The following is a 21433-nucleotide window of genomic DNA, read 5'->3' as shown; positions in this document are numbered from 1 at the left end:
TGCTGCCTCCACCCTCCTTCCTCACTCACTCCATCTTTATTTTGCTCGGCTGCTTTGCTTGCAGGCATGAGTGGCCAACAGCAGTTGAGTGACAGGTTGACGGGCCAAATCGTCGAGCCGATTACGTCCTTCAGTAGAGACGCCGGCCCCCCTCTGTACTTCACCTTTTGTGCCCTCTGGGCCTGATCCAGAGCCCACATCCTGGGAACACGGGGCTGGGTGGCTGCAGCCGACAGCTCTTTGGGAAACACACAAAGAGAGTTCACAGGAAAAGTCTCGTCCACGTGCGGCCGGGGAGCCGGCGACGCTGCCCATGCCGTTTTGGCAACGTGCATCACCCAATGTGCTGGCGTCAATCATGCCACAAGTGACAAAGACTATTAATTTTCCTCTCTGTCAGATGATTTCTGAAAGCACACAAAATGTTTTCCCTTTGTTCTGTGTTGTATTTGTTCATTTGGTGTCCATATGAGGGTCTGAGATGTTTATAAAAAAAGTCCTTTATGAAGGGAGAGCACATTTCATAGAAACAGATTCCAAGATGAATAAGAACGCAAGAGAAAATATGAACCATTTTCTCAACGTAGCAGGATGTTAAAGTGGAATCTGTGGATGGTTTGTCCAAAGCTTCACTTCAGACTCAGGTGACAGTTACACAAATTCAACACACGTTTATTGGGAAAGAATGTGCACATGGCAACGAACTCTGACATGAGTCTTTAGTCTCTCCTGCAAAGGTCAGACTGTGGTGGCTCGGCTGTATTTGAGCGCGAGGGGAGAGTACTCCTTAATGCGAACGCAAAGTTTTCCCCTCTGCCAGGGGTTCTGGAGCTCCAGGGGACAGAAATCATCCTGGAGCCACTTTTCTCTGTTATCCACAACCAACACCAGGCCAAAGTGCTTTAACTGCTCTGCGCTGTAGTAGACACACTGCTCCTGTTCGCCGCTGCCACCAAAAATACGACGGCACACAACATTCACCTCCTGCACCACGAGTTGGACCATCTCCTTCGCTGACGTAACCGGAGTAACACATAGCTGAAACAGAGGAGTGGGAGGAGCAATCAATACCACCATCAGCACGTCAGAAACACTGCTAGTTTTACGGGGTTTTCCTTTAACAAGTCAAAATGTTACTTTGCTCTGTACCTTAACACTGGTCTCCTTGGGCAGACCGGTGCGGTACTGTGGGTACACTCTGAGCGTGGCTTTCTTGGGGGCAACGGAGGATGGGGAGGAGAGCCTTTGGGTGCCGCTGTCTTCTGACAAGGTGCGACTGGGCGGAAGCCGTTGTACGCAGCGCTCAGCCGAGCAACAGCGATCCACTGACGACGGTCTGTGCCATCGCTGCTGAGGGGAAGAGGCGGGTGAGGTGCAAGTACGTAGTTGGGAGTAAGGCTGATGGTGGGCTGATGTGGTCGACGGGAACTCTAGGCTACTGGTTCTTACGCACAAGGCTTGTCTCTTCTCCGTGATGTGCAACAGCTCGATCTGCCTGCTCGGCAGGATGAAGTCACTGTCAAAAAGCTCGGGGGGCCCCCTCCGTTTTTCCCTTCCGCAGCGAACCCCTCCGCACCTTTCACCTTCTCTCCCGAGCTGCGGCTCTGACGCTTGGAGGACGTCCGGAGTGGAATCCCTCAGAGCACCACCACCACATCCAATTCCCCCGACACCCATCCCTCCACTGGTGGTGCTCCCATCGCTTCGCAGGAAAGCACGAGGCTCCAGAGGTGGACAAGATGAGAGGGGCGAATGAGGCAGCAAGTCCAGCTCACGGGGGCTCTGGGCACGGCTGGAGTCGTAGTCACTGTCAGTAGTGAGGAAGACCTCTGAGGAGCCCTCTTCATCTGACAGTCCAGCAAAATCTACAGTTTGGAAGCCAAAGAATAAAGATAAGCGTATTTTCAAGCAAAATAATACTAGAATATTGGATTAATGTATCTGAACAGCCATATCTCTGTCGGTTCTGCAGATTCTTGCCTGACCTGAATGTTTGTGGCAGATTTCGGGTGAAGGAATGGGCGAGGGCATGAAATCCGGCTGGGAGGAGGTGGAAGGAGATTTGTCAGGCATCACATCCTTGGAGAAGTCGATTATCCAGCTGATGGAAATGCCTCCTGTTGGCTGCTTGTAGCGGGCATATTGCAAGGCATCCATTATCCACCTTGCGTCGCGCCACACCTCCTCCATTTGCTGTTGTGCAGTTAATGAGAACATAACATCTTAGTTCTGTGACAGTCTCAACCACAGCCTAACTTTAGATCAACATTTCTGTCCAAAAAATGCATGAAATCCCAACAATTATCATATTTTCCAGAATATAAATTACACTGGAATATAAGTTGCACCTGTCAAAAAAAAAAAACAGAACAAAACAAAAAAAACGTACAAGTTGAATTGTAGTACAAAGTCTTTTTTTTCTGTATGCAGAACTCACTTATTAACAGCATTTCCCAGAGGGAGAGCTTAATATGTGCACCCCATAGCATATGCTGTACGGAGGACGGACAGATAAACAGCGAATGGACAATATTTAACACTGATTGCTGACCCACAGTTTTGGAAACACTACAATAAAATCATGAGCAAATTTGGCTTTTTTTTAAATCAGCTCTTTAATTTGGGATTTTTGTGCACTGTTGTAGTGAAACTTTAATATCAGTTTCTTTTGTTTAGTGCACTGATTCTGGGGAAAATCCAATAGAAATAAATAATTACTATAATAATAATAATAATAATAATAATGATAAGTGATTTTTCAGTATATAAGTCACACCTCCCAAACAAGTAAAAATCCTACAACTTGTAATCTGGAAAATAGGGTTATCAAAAATCCCCTCATATTTGACCCGTATGGACTTACAGGCAGGGTCAGCAAGTTCTGGCTTTTGCTCCCTTACCTGCATGTGTTCCTGAATCTGTTGGTGCTTCTTCTTCGCAGCGAGAAGCTCTTCTTCGGAGAAGGCCTCCCTCAGTGCCTGCTGGGACATGAAGGACTCCAGCTCGAGCAGGGCCGACACCCTGCAATACTGGCCGATGAAACTGGGACAGTAAGTGTGAAAGTGGACTGGAAAGGACAAAGGGAATCAGGTGATAATAAGTTTGAGGAACTTGTGGTGTAGCTGCAATTACAGGTGAAAATATAATCTACAATTTGTTGTAAAGTATCATAGTGCAAGCATATGTGGAAACAGTTTACTGCAAATGGTTAAATTATTTAACACAGATTATCTTTGTCATAATTTACACACTAACCAAGTTCAAAGATCTGCAGAGGCAGGGTGAGGAAGCCAGAGCGGGGGGAGTAAGGGTTATTCTGACCAGGGGCTGTGCAAACCTCATCTGATGGTGGCAGGAGGAGCAGGAAAGACACTTTCTCCCCAAACTCCAAGACTTCCTGGCTGTAGATACGGAAATCTTGTGCCTGGACAAACAGACAGAAGATCTCAGTGGGCAAGGAGCAGTAGGACGTTACATTTCCCTTAACAGCAGCAAAATAATTATTTTATTATTTTATTAAAATCTGTACAGAAAGCAGAGGGGGAGTGGGCATGTTAAAAGGTTTCTGGCATTTACTGGGGTAGCCCAGCTATGAAGTATAATCACAGATTGCTAGGCCTCTAGACATTGTGCTGACCAGTTTTCTTTTGATGTTTTACTTAAAGTTCCAAATTAATTGTAAGAGTACAAAGAAAGGAATTTGCTACATCAGATCATTTTAGATGTACAGTAAAACTCGCCTAAACCGTCATCATATAAACCGGATACTCGCACTCACCAGACAAAAGCAAAAGTCGCAGTACTTTTGTATGGTTTTCCATGTAATAAACACAGTATATACCAGATTTTGTATAATGATTTTTGCTAACGTTGGATAAAATTCCCATCCCGTCGCAATGTATTTCCATTAAAAACCCCTCATGTGTAATGGACAGAGCAGTCTGGACGTGCCCAGTAACAGAGGTACGAAATGAAGTTCAGCACTGAATCTCGCCGATTTGAGGAAAGTGGATACCATATTTCCTTGATTAAAAGCCGGGGCGTTTTTTTTTTTTCAAACCGTGCTCAGACGCGGCACCTAAATGAGGCAGGACTTGATTCAAGGCCAGTAATTATTAACAAAATGCTGCCTGCACTGTAATATGGTCAAGTTTCACACATATCCCGGGTGTAACGAACCAAGACAACCGCTTTAGATCAGAGCCCCCTGCGTGGCTGTGAACCCTCTCTGTAGCTTGACGTGCACCTGCTAAATGACGGCGACTGCAAAGGCTGTGATTGGTCACTTTTCCAGTTTCACTCATTCCTCTCCTGTCATTTTTAAAAGCTTTTGCAGTGCACATGGTGATTATATTTTGATCATGGATTAAATATGTTTGCCAAAAAAATCCGCAAATATTACCAACTTTACAACATGGAGTTGGAAAAAGACACTCAAATGACGCGCAATTCATGGAGGAAACCGCACGTACCATACCGTTGGTTTGGAGGTTGATTGTATAAAGAAGTGGAGCTCTTTGAGGGACAAATTGATTCAGAAAAAGCCACTGTTCCTACAATAAATTGCAATAACACAGAAAACGTCAAAAGGGTGATGCGCATGTCGACGTCATTGCATGGCCACGGAGTTATGGAGTTATAGAAGCATGAATCAGGCTTAAGATTTTAAGGTACCACTCTGCAGTGGACTTAGAAAAAAGAGTGACTCAACCAAACATAAACTTTTTAATGCGCATAATTTATGGCAGGTGTTTATTTTTTCAGACGATGTTTTGACCCAGCCATTAAATGAGGCAGGTCCCTATTCAAGATCAGGCGTTTAATCAAGGAAATGCGTAAGCCTAATTGGTGTTGGGGATTCTCTGTAGATCGTTTGGTGCCTCCTGATTGAAACTATGTAATCCGTTACATACATATAACGTATTTTGTCTGTTTTGTACATACAGCAGATTTCAATTATAACAGACAAAATTTGTTGATCCAACTAAATCCATTATATGCAAGTTTTACTGTAATGTCACTTTTTTTTTACCTGATTTCCTGGCACATTAATGTGGGCCATCAGGTCCTTGATGGCACTGCGGAGGTCCTGAAGGAGGCGATGTGGACCACTATGTACATCACTGTCCATTTCCAGTGACTCCTCCAAAGAGGTGAGGGCCTGCAGCCACTGCCACTCCTCTCTAAACCCATCACACAGACATTTGTTTATTAATTTTGATGTCCAATCAAATTCCAATTTTTTAAAGCACAACAAACCACATAATCACCCGCATGGAAACAAAACCATTTGGTATCATTTTCAACCAATCCATAGCACAGCTCAACCATCCCAAATCCACTCACGCAGAGTCACGTTAAGTGCTCCCAACCTGGACACGTGGCTGTTGTCTCGAATCTTGGTGTGACAGAGGACATTGGGTAGTTTCTGAGGCACCAGAGCTCTGATCTGCTCCACTGAAGTACACAACTTCAGGTAGCCCAGATATAAGCCTGGAGACAACAACTTCCTGCTCCGCCTGTGGTACGCCAACTTCTCCTGGGAACAGTACACAGAAGGACATAAAGCAACACTAGAAACATTAAAATGACCTAATTATATCTGATTTCAGTCTCCAATGGCATTCTGACATTTTGGCCCGCTGTGTTTTCATGTTTTGTTGATGTGTTCGTCACCAAAACACAATAGTGCTTTGGCACATTTCTAAGTATTTAATCATACAATTTGTCCACAACTGACCACAAAAAAAATACTTCTGTGAAATGTGGTTTTGCCAAAGGCCGTATCACCATTGTATTGGAACCACAAGTATAAACTAACTCACAGTGGAGACAAACCAGTGCTACAACAATGCTATCAAGTGCACTGGGCCCCACAGAGAAAAATCAACTCATGGTTTCTTTCCATATTGTGATTTTTTTCAACAAAACAACTCCATGTGCAAAGCAATAGTTTAAAAAAAATAACCCACAAACAATTAGCAAGGCTATAATCAAGCTTAGTGTGTTAAAAGATTAATTACACTTTGCCTGAATTAATGGCTTCTAAAGTACATAGACTGTGGAGTGATAAATGCTGAACCAGGTTTTATCTTGCAGTAGTATAAATAAATCAGTCCTCAGCCCTTAAAAAGAAGGTGACACTTGTAAGAAGAGCACTGTGATGATTAATATTTGTTTAAATGAAGAGCGTCTGCACACAAACAGCACTCCTAATGGAAACCACATTTCAATTTATGGTCCAATTGTTTCATGAGTGCAGCCTCATGTTTGTCTCTTTTCTTTTCTGCGAATGGCAGCATAAATAGCAGTATGTCAGTTCCAACAAAGAAATGCTTTCATTTCTTATGGGGATATTTTGTTGTTGCTGCACTCTTAAATTTTGCCATTGTCAAGGACAAATGTGTAAAGAACACATCTGTTAAAAGCCACCACCACTGTTGAGTAAAACCTTGCAGGTTCTTATGCTCTCCAACACAAAGACATCAGGGTTTCCAAAATTGATGTTTTTAAATAAGCCTGTTTCTTTGACTCACGTGGAGTGTCATCAGAAGCATGTCCAAGGAGGTGGGCTCTTCAGGCAATGAGATTGACTTGCGTTGGAGTTTGCAAAGCTGTGTCCAGCGCACTCCATCTAGGTTTGTACAGGCATTCATGTCCTTCAAAAGCACCAGGAGGGCATTACCATGCTTGTCTTTGATTGGTTCAAAATACACCTGGCCCAAGTCCTGAGTTCCCAGCATTCCCTGAGGAAAGGCATCAGATAACTGCAGTGAGTTGACTGACCCAAATGTTGTAGGAACAATATTTGTCTACAGAGGACAAAATGTTTCAGAGAAAGTTCCAATTGTCAACTGTTAATTCTTTGTATTGCAAGTTTTGAGTAAGTAAACTTCAAGATGATTGGGTGGCAATGTCCCATCCAATTTGGATGCTACTGAAAGAGAAGAAGTAAATGAGTCCTAAGCCATGAGGCCCATCGGGGGGTGTTGCTGCGGATAGAGTGGTGCGAAGCAGATAAGAGCCTATGACTCCCCCTGAATGGGATGCCCGCCCATCACAGGTTACTTCCCCAGCCAAAACCAGTATCCATTTACAGCTGGGTGGACGTGGACACTACAGATGAAGTGCCTTGTCCAAGGGCACAGACAGGTAATGGCCACACCTGTAATCACACCTGATAGTCCAAATGGAGTTTGTATGGAGGACTGGTCATGACATAATAAACCCCAATTTGAGTAATTCTGATTAGCTCAGCAGATATGAATCACTCATTTTTGCTTCATCTTGGCTCCTTGACCCAGTCATACAGATACCTGAGAGTGAGTTGTGCAGATGGAAATGTGCTGACAAGTGAGGAGAGTGTGTTGAGAAGGTGGAGGGAGTATTTTGAGAAGCTGATGAATGAAGAAAATGAGAGAGAGAGATGTGCCTGCATGATGTGGAGAGAGTAAATCAGGAAGTGCAACGGATTAGTAAGGATGAAGTGAGGACAGCTATGAAGAGGATGAACAGTGGAAAAGCAGTTGGTCCAGATGACATACCAATGAAGGCATGGGAATGTTTAGGAGAGATGGCAGTGGTGTTACTAGCCAGATTGTTCAGTAAAATCTTGGAAAGTGAGAGGATGTCTGAGGAGAAGAGAAAATGGATACTGGTTTCAATTTTTAGGAATAAGGGTGATTTGCAGAGTTGCAGCAACTACAGAGGCATAAAAGTGATCAGCCACAGCATGAATGTTAAAGGAAAGAGTACCGGAAAGCAGGCTTAGAAAAGACATGAAGATATGTGAATAGCAGTATGATTTACGCAGAGGAAGAAGAGCACTAAAAAATGTTTGCATTGATAGTGCTGTTGGAGAAGTATAGACTAGACCAGAAGGAGTTGCATTGTATGTTTGTGGATTTAGTAAAAGCTTATGACAGGGTACCAACAGAAGAGATGCGGTATTGCATGAGGACGTCTGTGGTAGGGTGGGTGCAGGACATGTTCAAGGACTGCACGACAGTATTGAGATGCGCAGTAGGAATGACATGATTTCAAGGTAGAGGTTGAATTGCATCAAGGATCAGCTTTGAGATGGCTTTCAGACGGCTGTCACTGGCTTTTCAGTCGTGTGAATAAATTCAGTCATTCCTCTTTCCATGACAAAAACTCCTGTAACAGTGGAATGTGCCGTTCATTTCCAAACTGGACGCTGTGTTTTATCTGGGACGTCCTCTGACTAGCACAGGAATTGCGGAAGACGTGGACATCAGCACTTTTTCGGCACATTGAGACAGACGTGCGGAGGAATTCCGCGCGTCGCGGTGGAACCGCATGGCGCAAAGCAACGCCGTGATGAAGCCTCACAGGACATGTCCTGGCATGTCCAGGCTCATCCACAATTTCTCGGTTAGTCACACGACTGAAAACCCTCCGACAGCCATCTGAAAGCCATCTGAAAGCCGTCCTGTGAGACCAACACGGAGGTGGTTTTGTCCCGCGCCATGAACGGCACGGTGGCGCATCCGTCCGCTTTTCTTTCCATGAAAAAAAACTCCTGTAACAGTGGAATGTGCCGAAAAAGTACTGATGTCCACGTCTCCTGCCATTTTTGTGTAAGTCTGACAACGTCCCGGATCAACAAAGCCTTCACGTTGGAAATTATCTGGTTGTTTCAGCCTGTCGATCGGCGCTCGGAGCGCGGCGTGCTCTCAGCAGCTGTGGGCGGTCTTTAAACTGGCTGGAGCACTCCTTAATCTGTGTAATCCCCATAAAATCGTCCCTCAAAACCATTTGAATTTTCCGAATGGTTACCACCTGGAGGTCTCTCACAGTTTCTGGAAAAAATTGATGCAGCAAAGCTCCAAATCGTTCAGACATTTATTTGCAATAAAAATCCGACGACAGGGGTGGACCACTGCTCACACAAAGCCTGCTCACAGGCGAATAACGCAACCGACAGGTGTGAAAAAACTCACGCATGCGCACAAAGGTGCAAGCGTGGCTGATGCAATCACACGTGATTCAAATCCATATGGTTTTGAAAAAAATAAAAAGGTCGGATACTTTTCTAACAGACCTCATATGGCTTGGAGCAGGTGGCGCTCACAAAGACATATCTAATATGATGCATACTATAGCCGCAGTTGAATCACGGCTTCAAATTAAAAACCATAGTTTGTGATAATGAAAGTAATGGGTCTCATGGTTCTACAAAGAACCGTTACCTGTAGTTGGGAGACAGCCTGCAGCATTTTTAAGCGTGTTTGCAGAATACAGGAACAGGATGACTGGGAGGGATTTAGACACTGCTGAAGCCAAGGAATCTCCTCCCATAAGTAGGATACCTGAAGCCAGAAGAGTAACGTACAAATGTCAAGCAAGAATAAAGAATATTACAAATATCTACTGGGAATGAGCTGCAATTACATTTCATCAGAAGATGCCATGACATTATCCAATGGTGTGTTCTGGTAATCCAACTGGTTTGATTTTGACTTCCATTTAATACAGACAGTAGCTCAATAAATATCTGAGAAATGTAACCAACTCTTTCGAATTGCCTATTTTTCGCTGATTCATTTTGAAATCAATTTATTCATTGATTGTTGATTTGTTGTTTGTTTCTGTTTGTTTACCTTTGTGAACCAGAGGAAGTCCTGCATGAGGGAACTCGAGTAGGAATCCTCAACTTCCACAATAGGAATTTGATCCTCTGGAGTGACCAACACATTGTCATCTCTGTAGAATATGGATGTTAAATAGAGGCCCCTGGACAGTAACACAGAACACAAGTGTTACAAAATTTTATATATATACACTCAACAAAAATATAAACGCAACACTTTTGGTTTTGCTCCCATTTCGTATGAGATGAACCCAAAGATCTAAAACTTTTTCCACATACACAATATCACCATTTCCCTCAAATATTGTTCACAAACCAGTCTAAATCTGTGATAGTGAGCACTTCTCCTTTGCTGAGATAATCCATCCCACCTCACAGTTGTGCCATATCAAGATGCTGATTAGACACCATGATTAGTGCACAGGTGTGCCTTAGACTGCCCACAATAAAAGGTCACTCTGAAAGGTGCAGTTTTATCACACAGCACAATGCCACAGATGTCGCAAGATTTGAGGGAGCGTGCAATTGGCATGCTGACAGCAGGAATGTCAACCAGAGCTGTTGCTCGTGTATTGAATGTTCATTTCTCTACCATAAGCCGTCTCCAAAGGCGTTTCAGAGAATTTGGCAGTACATCCAACCAGCCTCACAACCGCAGACCACGTGTAACCACACCAGCCCAGGACCTCAACATCCAGCATGTTCACCTCCAAGATCGTCTGAGACCAGCCACTGCTGTCTGAGACAGCTGCTGAAACAATCGGTTTGCATAACCAAAGAATTTCTGCACAAACTGTCAGAAACCATCTCAGGGAAGCTCATCTGCATGCTCGTCGTCCTCATCGGGGTCTCGACCTGACTCCAGTTCGTCATCGTAACCGACTTGAGTGGGGAAATGCTCACATTCGCTGGTGTTTGGCACGTTGGAGAGGTGTGCTCTTCACGGATGAATCCCGGTTCACACTGTTCAGGGCAGATGGCAGACAGCGTGTGTGGCATCGCGTGGGTGAGCGGTTTTCTGATGTCAATGTTGTGGATCAAGTGGCCCATGGTGGCGGTGGGGTTATGGTATGGACAGGTGTCTGTTATGGACGAAGAACACAGGCGCATTTTATTGATGGCATTTTGAATGCACAGAGATACCATGACAAGATCCTGATGCCCATTGTTGTGCCATACATCCAAGAACATCACCTCATGTTGCAGCAGGATAATGCACGGCCCCATGTTGCAAGGATCTGTACACAATTCTTGGGAGCTGAAAATGTCCCAGTTCTTGCATGGCTGGCATACTCACCGGACATGTCACCCATTGAGCATGTTTGGGATGCTCTGGACTGGCGTATACGACAGCGTGTACCAGTTCCTGCCAATATCCAGCAACTTCGCACAGCCATTGAAGAGGAGTGGACCAACATTCCACAGGCCACAATTGACAACCTGATCAACTCTATGCGAAGGAGATGTGTTGCACTGCATGTGGCAATTGGTGGTCACACCAGATACTGACTGGTATCCCCCCCATTAAAACAAAACCACCATTCAGAGTGGCCTTTTATTGTAGACAGTCTAAGGCACACCTGTGCACTAATCATGGTGTCTAATCAGCATCTTGATATGGCACACCTGTGAGGTGGGATGGATTATCTCAGCAAAGAAGAAGTGCTCACTATCACAGATTTAGACTGGTTTGTGAACAATATTTGAGGGAAATGGTGATATTGTGTATGTGGAAAAAGTTTTAGATTTTTGAGTTCATCTCATACAAAATGGGAGCAAAACCAAAAGTCTTGCGTATATATATATATATATACACACTTCGCTGTGTAGGTCAAATGTTAAAGCAAATCTTGACAAACAACAGTAACATTTCCAACTGCAACACTGTTGTGTCAAACTGTCTTCAGCATTTTGAAAATTACTAATGTATCAAACAAACAAATTGTTGCAATGATAATCATAACTATTCCACATCATGGATGAAAGACAGTCAGAAAGAGCATTTACCTTTTCAAGCTTTTAACAAATTTGCTGTTGGTTTGGAAAAGGTGGCGCAGGCTTTTTGATACCGAGTGCTTCCTGCCTTGCGCTGGAGCTTTGCACTGTTCTGTATAGACGTGACAGAAACACAAAATTGAAACGAATCTGTCGTAATATAACATCCCTCCATTCCATTCCCTTTCCTAATTATGTCCAGGTTATAATGGCAGCAGACTAAAGCCTGGTTCACATGACAGGATTTTAAAATTATCTTTAGGTTTCCAAAACCTGAGAGACCACACACGTGAAGATAAAAAATCATGGATCTAACAGATTTGGTCGTACAGTGTGTGGTGTTCAGTCACACGGTAATAACAACAACACCACACACGAACAGATTTAACACACGAACATTTACAGTTCAGACAGGAAATCTCGCCAAAATCTCTCGAGATTAAACATGACTTCAGAGTAAACAAACAGAGGTACTTTGTGGACTATGTAAAACAGAGGGAAAAACGATAAAAAAAGGAAAAGGAAAGGCGTTCTTTAAAGAAGTGGAGACAGCGCGACCACCGGACTTTCTGGTAAGTCAGAACAGCTGTTTTGATTTTATTTTCCGCTCCGTACGTCCGTCACCTCGCTTTCTGATTGGTTGCACGTCACATTCAGCAGGCTGTGAGCTCGTTTGTGGTCGGAGGACACAACACACGCTGCGATATCGGGCCAAAAAAACCCAACATGTTGAATATCCCCGATTTGCGATCGGAGCGCTCCTGACGCCCTTCCGAGCAGATCAGAGCACTCTTAACCCACCACACACGACAGGAATATCTGATAAGATTATCTTTGATGTCATCACGATTGTCGGGGCGCCCTTACGATTGTCGGAAGGGGCCGATATCGGCCTAATTATCCTGCCGTGTGAACCCGGCTTTAGATGGACAGCACACTCCCTGGCTCCATCTATGAGTCCTTTCTGAAAAATCCCAAGGCATTCCCAGGTCAGAATATACACTATAATCACTCTGTGTCAAATAAACCCTTGCTTATGTAGACTCTGATGAAGAGTATCACTTGCATTGTGAGGGAGTGTCAGCTTATGCATGATCCAGCACCCAAGTGCCTGAATGTTGAGGACCCTAATGGTTGGTGAAAACCACGGGGATGGTTAAGCTTCACCTGGCTGCAGCAGAAAAAATGGCTACTTTCAAGAGGTGGGCATGGACCATTTGTCTGCCTGGCTGGAGGCCATTCAGGACACAAGGTGGTTTCAAGGTGTTGTAGATGCGGCAAAGCTCAACATCAGCGTATGCTCCCAGTTCTGACTTAATTTGTTGTTCTGAGTCAACCCTGGGGCATCTTCCAAGTTGCAGAAGCCTCCACAGAGAAACATCCAAAAGACATCTGAATCCAATGCCAGCACCACATCATTTGGCTCCTTACAAGTCAAGCTAACAGTGGTTCACACCTCAGCACCTTCTGACAGTCTCGCTGTCTGAAAAGGTTTACAGTTGAACCCGGTCTGCGAAGGAAACACATTTTGGATGCTTGCATCTGTGCCAGAGTTCATGAAGACAGGTGAGGGTTGGAATGGAAACCAACTGATATGATTAATTCAGAGCTCTGCTTTCCAGTTGAGCTCCTTTGGCACTCTAACCGTCTCCTGATTGCACTCCATATCTTTGGAATCCTAAACTTAACGCTTTTGCTTATATTTATGCTTTATAGTAGCAGATGGGACTGTGTGACGCCAATTTTGTGAACACAGTAATTAATAATTCCTTTCAGATATCCTCAATAAATTTCACAACTAGATAGACCTGAATAATATCTTCAAGCTCAAAATGGAAGGTGACTGTCATCGTCTCTGCTATCTGGTTCCCAAGCAATGACTTATTAAAGATTCCGTCTCTGACTGGGCTGAAATGTCTTTTCTACCCATTAAACTACTTTATCCCAGGACAATTTTGAGAAATTGTGGCATGACTCTGAATGGCTCTTTCCAGCAGCAAATAAATGCTACTGTCTTGACACTGACAGCCGAAACATCCAACGACACGATTAGGGCAGAATGTTTTTCGACATTTCATGGGCTCCAATCGCAGACGATGGGTCTTGAGGCCCAGAAGGACACTAATTATGTGCATAAGGTACATGAGGATACTATAGCTGCTGGAACACAACATATCTTCAGCAAGAGCAATCGAATGAAGCCAAGGATTTGTGCGTGCATGTGTGCGTGTGCGCCTCTTTACCCTTTGCCACTCCCTAACAGCAGAGTCAGTTAAGTCTGTGGGGACATGTTTATTTTTAGTGAGCCCAGAGGGGGTTAGAGGCAAGAGAGGGAGGTGTGTGTATATATGTATGTAAGTGTGTTTGTGTGGGTGCCTGTTAGTAAGATAACGTGCCTCCTAACTCATTAGAAACCCTGAGTCCCCAAACCCTTCACAGATTCCCTCCCCTCCCAGGTGATCTGACCCAAGCCCCAAACCACTTAAAGTCAACAAATCCCCCCCCCCATTCAGTAGCTAAAAGAACAAATTTTCTCTTCAGGTGGATGAGTTGAGTTGGACTAACGTAAAAAAAAAAAAGAATTAAAAACAGAACCCCTTGACACCTCTCACCTCCACAAGTTTTTCTGTCCTTACTCAGCTCCAGCGCTCCTGGTCTCACAGTCTGACAGAGTAAGATGGGCAATTAGAGCTGAATGCTGGGGTGCCTGAATTCGTCAAGGCCTCTTTCACAGTTTAATTAATAGTGTTTGGACAAGCCGGAGAAGGTGGCGTAGGCAATAAACCAAGCTGCAATGAGGGTGCGTATGTGGACATATGAGAGGTTGACACTTGAATTAGAGAGCATGTACTTGAATATTTGTGCACGTCCAGGTCCATTTGTGTACATGTGGATGTATGTATGCGCCTGTCTAGCTTAGTGTGTATATATGTATGGTGAGTAGACAGAAAGACTGGGGGGGGGGCTTTTACGGTGTTGGGCAAGGCAGCAGTAGTCAGTGTTAATTTATGCCCTCCCCTGACTCTAGTCCAGGATTCGACTCTTACAGGAACAACAAACATGACCCTACGACATGCAAATCTCTGCTACCATGCTTGAAACCTCAGACTCAAGCAGTCGCTGTCTGAAGAACATAGAAGCAACTCAATCCTGGCAATTATACTGAATTGTGTCTCACCCAGTTCTAAGTATGGTCCAATATTTTCTGGACCATAGCAAACGTTTTATTTTGGATGTTGCATCAAGTTGTCAGGTGTTTAGCCCTAAAGCAATTGTCTTACGTATAATTGTAGTGTTTGTCAAAGTGAAAGACAACGCTTTAGGTGGTAAGATCAGTTAAACTTTAACATGTAATTGTCCATCAATTACATTACGACAAAGTACAGGGATATTTCAGAAACAACAATCTATTAAGTGGCTATGTAGTCATTTGTACTGTGTCACTGTTCAAGGAGCATTTGACAGTATGTGTTAACAAATGAACACAAATCATTAAAGCTCTAAAGTCTTTCAAGTAAAAGTGGCCACCAAACATTCCATTGTGCATACCATGGCAGACACACTGGCGATGAGCTTGTTTAATCTGGTCAAGAAGTTGGTCGAGTGCCTCCTTCTGGCCTTTCAGACGTGGCGTACAACCATCAATTTCCCTCCAACCTGCAAAAATTGACAGCAAAATAAATATTCATGGAATTACCACAGAATGTTCTGCATTCAACAAGCTATATCTGCACATACCATATTTTCCAGAGTATAAGTTACATTTTTTTCTGTATGTGGAAGTCACCTTAACACACCGATTCCCTGGGGGTGTTTAACAACGGACACCATAGTATGTGCTGCTACTTAACATAAGGACTTAAAATAAGCAATACAAGCAAATAAATGTGTGATGGACAACATATCGGATGTGACTTGATGCCGTGTGGACATCAGACAAAAGATGGATGCAGATGCAGAGGTGAGCAGTGGATTTCTGCAGGAAGTTCACAGCTTGGTGTGTGCCATAATAACTTTTTCCAAAAAACAGGCAAGATGGACGGACAACATCCTGAACATTATGTTATCTTGTTGCCATTAAAAAAACACTATAGAGTTTGTTTGACAGTTTGCTTGTTTGTCTGTTTTTTTTTTTTTGTTTTTTTTTATCCAACATATGCTTAAAGGAAGATCTGTGAAGGAAAATGAGACATTGTGGTGTGATGTATGGATGATCTTCCAGTGGTCCCCAATGGAAATTTAAGCAGGACTTTTAAAAGAAATAAAGTGTGAATGAAGTAAATTAGTTTGGGCAGGACCACTGAATTGCTTCACTGGCAAGTAAGATACTTTACTCATACTTACCTGTAATTGACTCATATTAACAGCAAGGCTTCGGCTGATTGACAACATAGTGTACAATCACATTCATCCAGATGTGCATGTTAAATGTTCAGAATTCTCAGTGTTTCCTGTTTAAAATACCAGTTCCAGCTCCCTCTCAAAGAAACGCACACACCTCTTTCTTGTGTGCAAAGCTTTTTCTGTCGCCGATTCCACTAAAAACAAGGTTTGAGTGTCAGTCACACGGGAGATTAGTTCTCTCTGCAGACTGCTCATCACTGGTTAAGCTAGCACAAACAGCAGCGCAGTTTCCAAGAAATCCTTCTTCCATAACCACTGATGTAAATAGTCAAATAATTGATGTAATTATTATTGACAGACATGTCCTGATCTATCCTTTGGAAGAAACATACTTTGGCCCAAGATGGTCCTTGGGTCAGAGAAGACTTCTTTGACAGATTTTCCTTTTCTGTCTCTTTAACAATCTTGAAGAACCAGCCTGATGGCATATCTATAATTTCCATATGTATTTCTTCATAGGTGGTGTTCAGACATGATCCTGAAAGAATGGAGACTACAGTGGCGGTGGGATCTGCCACATGCTGGCTGAATATAAACTACCCCAAGAGTTCAACTTTGTTGAAATATGGGCTTTCTAAAAAGTGTGGAAAGGCTGGATGGGGAAATAAAGTAAAATAAAATTTGACCACTCTCCATTGCTGGCAGCAGGAGGTAATAATGGAGTTGGCTGTTATTACTCTACTGGCAGAGGTGTCCACTCTCAGTTTTATTTGTAGTTTCAATAGCTAAAAACATCAGTATAGTCAAATACATAAATTACACTTACAGTATTTTTTAATCATATAATGCTGGTGCTTATGTCAGTGTAGTTCCAAGCTAAGAGAGTCGGGGGGAGGCAGGGTTTTAATGAAATGTGACTTGGGACCCCAAAATATTTGGGGGCAGCCACTGATCGTAAGACTAGCGACGTGAGGTGTGTGAGACAGCCTTCTTCTTAAACAGGACCAGTGTGTATTAACGAAAACACCCACCCCAGTGTGAGAAAGCTGTGGTTGGCTGACAGACTCCCTGAGCACCACTACTACTGGCTGATCTACACACACCTCCACCTTCTGTGTTATCTAGCCACCACCTTTGCCTGCTCACTGGAAGATGTGTCTGCAATAACCCCCTCATCCACCCCAACTCCCTCTCCCGGAGCCCCCCGGGCAGCACGACAGGCTGAAACACGGTGAGCTCTATTCCCAGAAAGGTGCCTGTCCCGACAAGACAAGCGGGCCCTTTAATGGGCGTCCACGATCCCGTATAAGGACCCCACTGTTGGTTTTGCGCTGCGCGCTACAGCACAGACATGCAAATATTTCCAGTGGTGGGCCCAAATGGAAAACACAAACACGCGACATTGAAATTAGCTCTGAGAGAGGGAAGGAGGTAGCCAGCTGAAAAAAAAAATAAAGAGGGAAAGCCCAGACTCTTAAAATGAAGACACATTCGCACTTGCTGAAAAACAGGGTGTGCTGACGAAGACAAACATGTTCAAGAGTTCCCCAGATGTGTTGCGACTGCTCCAGTACAATCATAATCACAGATACGGCAAAGAGTTTTATAAGAAAAGGAGAAAGAAGATCAGTACTACAGTGATGAATCAGCACCTCAGCTGTTGTAGATGATCCTTGGCTGAACCTGAGGCAATGCTTTTTACCAGCCAGCCCCAAACACCACCGCATGGCTGTGATTACACTCACATCTGCAACGAGTGGTCCCACTAATCAGCCAGGCTAATGGATAAAGATAATCGTGCTCGCACATAAATGAGGCAAGGTCACGTTGCAGCCACACTGAAACACAGAATTCAACAAGGTGGTTATGAAATGATTTTCAACCTGCAATTGACCGTTTGGGTGTGCAGTATGTTCATTATTGTGATTAAATGGCTGGTTGGATTAATAATGTTGCAACACAACCATCATTAATAATGTCTGTGACATATTCTGCTGCAGAAACGAAGAAGTGATATTATGTTGCCACAAGAGATTGCTCTGCTGTCATTATAAAGGATATAAAAAACTAAAGAGGTAAAGGCCCTGTGGGTTACCAGCTCAATTAAAGCTCAAGGCAAAACCGCTAACGAATGTACAGATGCATTTTGGAATGAGAATAGTGTCAATGATCAACATTGTGCCCTTCTTAAATCAAAAGAAAAGTTATCTGACAGTTTTTGAGAAAATTGGGTCCAAATACCCAAACTGGCTGTTTTCGGTATAAAAATGGCCACCATTTTCAAACGAACAAATCTATGAGTAACATTTTTTGACGCAGAATATGAGGTCTGTTAGAAAAGTATCCAACCTTTTTATTTTTTTTTCAAAAACCTGATGGATTTGAATCACATGTGCTTGCATGAGCCAACCTTGAACCTTTGTGCGCATGCATGAATTTTTTCACGCCTGTTGGTTGCGTCATTTGCTTGTAAGCAGCCTTTGTGTGAGGATGGGTGTAGTCTCTCGTCGTTTTTTCTTTGCAAGGAAATGGCGGAACAACTGGAGCAGCGCGACTGCATCAAATTTAGCCAGAAACTGGAAACCATTCGGATTATTCAGACGGCTTTCGGTGACGATCCTATGGGTATCACACAGATTAAGGAGCGGTACAACCGGTTTAAAGACGGCCGCACAACGGTGGAGAGCGCGCCGCCGTGCAGAAATGACCGGATCATTCCAAAGTGAACGCTGTGGTGATGTGGGACCGTTATGTGACTATCCGAGAAATTGTGGAAGAGGTGGACATCAGCACTTTTTCGGCACATTCCACTGTGACAGAAGATTTTGCCATGAAAAGAGTTGCAGCGAAATTCATCGGCACGAAGCTGATGGCGCAGCAAAAGCGCCTTCACGTTGAAGCCTCACAGGACATGTTGTGACATGCCCAGCTCTTCCACAATTTCTCGGATAGTCTGCCATGAAAAGAGTTGCAGCGAAATTCATCGGCACGAAGCTGATGACGCAGCAAAAGTGCCTTCGTGTTGAAGCCTCACAGGACATGTTGTGACATGCCCAGCTCTTCCACAATTTCTCGGATAGTCACACGACTGAAAAGCCACCAAAAGCCATCTGAATCTTCTGAATGGTTTCCACCTGGTTCCCCCCCCACCCCCCACCCCCACCCCGACTGCCTTTAATCCTTTGGAATGCAACAAAATGAAATGTCCTGTTTTAGCAATTTGAACACCAAGTGGAACATTTAGTCGCCAAACGCTTGATTGACATGACGCTGAAATTTAGGTACGAGTTCTACACCTGCGACATCAGTGCAAATCCTCTCCAGGGGTGTGAGACAGCAGACAAAACATTCACAGAAGTCAGCAGTAATACCACATCTTTTTGTAACTATTTTATTTTTATTATTTGCTAATTTTTTAAGTAATGTATACACCACAGTGGCTCTGGTAGAGAGCTGCACTAGAATTTTGCACATGTTTTATGCTGCATGCACTCCCTGAGGCAACCCCAGTCCTATGTGGACAAATGTGTGTGCACTTCCTGGACAGTCTCCCATCCAAGTGCTAATCAGGACTTACTCAGCTTAATGTATGAGAGCTGACGGGGTTAGGTGTGCACAGAGTAGCATGGATGCACATTTGCAGTGTTGATTAATTTATTGATTATCTTCTCAATTAACTGATTAGTTATTTGGTCTATGAAATGGCAGAAAATGGTGAAAAATCTTCCCAAAATCCCAAACCCAAGATACTCTCAAATGTCTTATTTTGTCCACAAACCAAACATATTCAGTTAGGGTTACTGTCAGACAGGAATAAAGAAACCAGAAAGTGCTCACATTTAACAAGGTAAAATAAGAAAATTTGGACATTTAAAAAATATATCAAAACAATCAATGTCCAGGAAGTCTCCTACTGACTGTGGAGACATCCTGGAAAATGTTGATTTTATACTTTCTGAAATCTTGCTCATATAGAAGAAATGGCGCAGTAATCATGCCCCCATGATTTCAACGAGACAAAACCTTAAAGCAAAAGTTCAACAAGAAGACCATTAGCAATGGCCGAATATTTTGACAAGAGTTATTTATATATGCATAGGCTGTGTGTCCCAGTTCTGGGGCTGCATTCTTCAACCTCATATGTCACAGTGGCGTTATGAGACTGTTTTATTTTGAAGGCTCGTTGGAAAGCAGGCAACGAATGCAGCCCTCTTTCCCTGAAAACAAGCGATACAACAGGTGAATCCTTCACAGCCCAACTAATTCTCAGAGTCATTGTTCGATTTAATGGTTCGTAAATAAACAAAACAAAAAAAAACAAAACAAAAAGGACAGTTTCAGGCTCCATATGTACAATTATCTAAAAATAATGTTAATATGTATTCAAATTTTTGCCAAACTGCAGGTTATGCTCACTCTGCTCGCTTGTTGCGTGCAGCTGTCAAGGTTGCTGACAAGGGGTCGGGCTAGGATAAGCTAATGGTACAATCACAAAATGCTCTGCGGGCTAGACGGTCTCTTTTCAGAGCGGTTAGTTTTGGAAGGCTAGATCTTCATAGGACAGAGGATGCATCCATGAACTGAGACAAATCCATAACCTTGTCGTGAAGTACTTAATAGCTACACAGACCACCACCATGCACACTACTTCCTACTCTTTCTTTTGTAGTAAAATCAGTATGACTTTTTCGACAGTTGCCATGTTTGATGCTGTCGCAAGCGTTCAAGAGAAACTGCAGTGCCCTCTAGTGGATATTTTCTAAAAAAAAAATCTGAGCCAATGTAAAGGACGTATTGGGATTGAGACTGGAAGAGAACTTTACAGGAAAATAAAGTACTTAATGTAATTTAACCACAACACACAGAACTATGCAGTTTAGCTGTGTGAAAACTGTTTTGCAATGGTGTTAAGTTAGCAAGGGCAGCCAAAACCCATCAGAGGTTCTTGTTTGGAAGTGTTGTTAACTGGGGTCTAAGTGTTGTGTTTTATGTATTTAAAAAAAAAAAAAAAAACCAGGAATGAAAAGGCACACATTCATACTCACTGGAGGGTGCAGCACAGGCAGGCGTGGAGACTAGCGGAGGCCCCCAACCCTTCATGTTGTAGGCGGACACCTGAACGTAATAATAGGTCCCCTGGAAGGACGGGACACATGACATGACAGTTATTAGTCAAGGCAACATTTGCTCACACAAAGCTACAAACAGTGCAACAGCGCATGTGTGTATGCACATGTAAATATGTATACGTGTGTGTGTGTGTGGTTGGATTTGCCTCTTTCTATGTCCCTGTCAATCTTAATTTGTGTATGTATCTAAATCCTCTGTCTCTGTCTGTGCTCAGTGTGCAGACAGCAGGCCTCTGTCTCTCCTTTCTCAGCCAGATCAATCAAGCCGGCTGCCGACACTTCCTGACCTTGCCTTGACCCCTGTCATGTGACATGAGTGGAGCACTGGCTGGCAGCAGGGTTCTTAGAGGAG

The 21433-nt window shown here is 43.6% G+C and overlaps 1 protein-coding gene across 1 annotated transcript in view; it reads right to left on the bottom strand.

Moving 5' to 3' along the window:
- Positions 1-696: 696 nt before the first annotated feature.
- LOC117530936 (ankyrin repeat and fibronectin type-III domain-containing protein 1) overlaps positions 697-21433 on the bottom strand; it is a 322495-nt gene continuing 301758 nt past the window's right edge. Inside the window, exons 12-24 of the mRNA XM_034193900.1 lie at positions 20998-21088; positions 15158-15265; positions 11621-11720; positions 9624-9756; positions 9213-9332; positions 6537-6746; positions 5373-5539; positions 5033-5183; positions 3256-3424; positions 2901-3067; positions 1986-2193; positions 1150-1865; positions 697-1038 (exon numbers count right to left, since the gene is read on the bottom strand). Of these exons, the coding sequence (XP_034049791.1) occupies positions 739-1038; positions 1150-1865; positions 1986-2193; positions 2901-3067; positions 3256-3424; positions 5033-5183; positions 5373-5539; positions 6537-6746; positions 9213-9332; positions 9624-9756; positions 11621-11720; positions 15158-15265; positions 20998-21088 (2640 nt within the window). The 3' untranslated portion in view covers positions 697-738. The remainder of the gene's footprint in view (positions 1039-1149; positions 1866-1985; positions 2194-2900; positions 3068-3255; positions 3425-5032; positions 5184-5372; positions 5540-6536; positions 6747-9212; positions 9333-9623; positions 9757-11620; positions 11721-15157; positions 15266-20997; positions 21089-21433) is intronic.

Source organism: Thalassophryne amazonica, chromosome 18 (assembly GCF_902500255.1).
Source record: "Thalassophryne amazonica chromosome 18, fThaAma1.1, whole genome shotgun sequence".
In the NCBI taxonomy this organism is placed as follows: domain Eukaryota; kingdom Metazoa; phylum Chordata; class Actinopteri; order Batrachoidiformes; family Batrachoididae; genus Thalassophryne; species Thalassophryne amazonica.
This window is presented reverse-complemented; position numbering and strand designations above follow the sequence as displayed.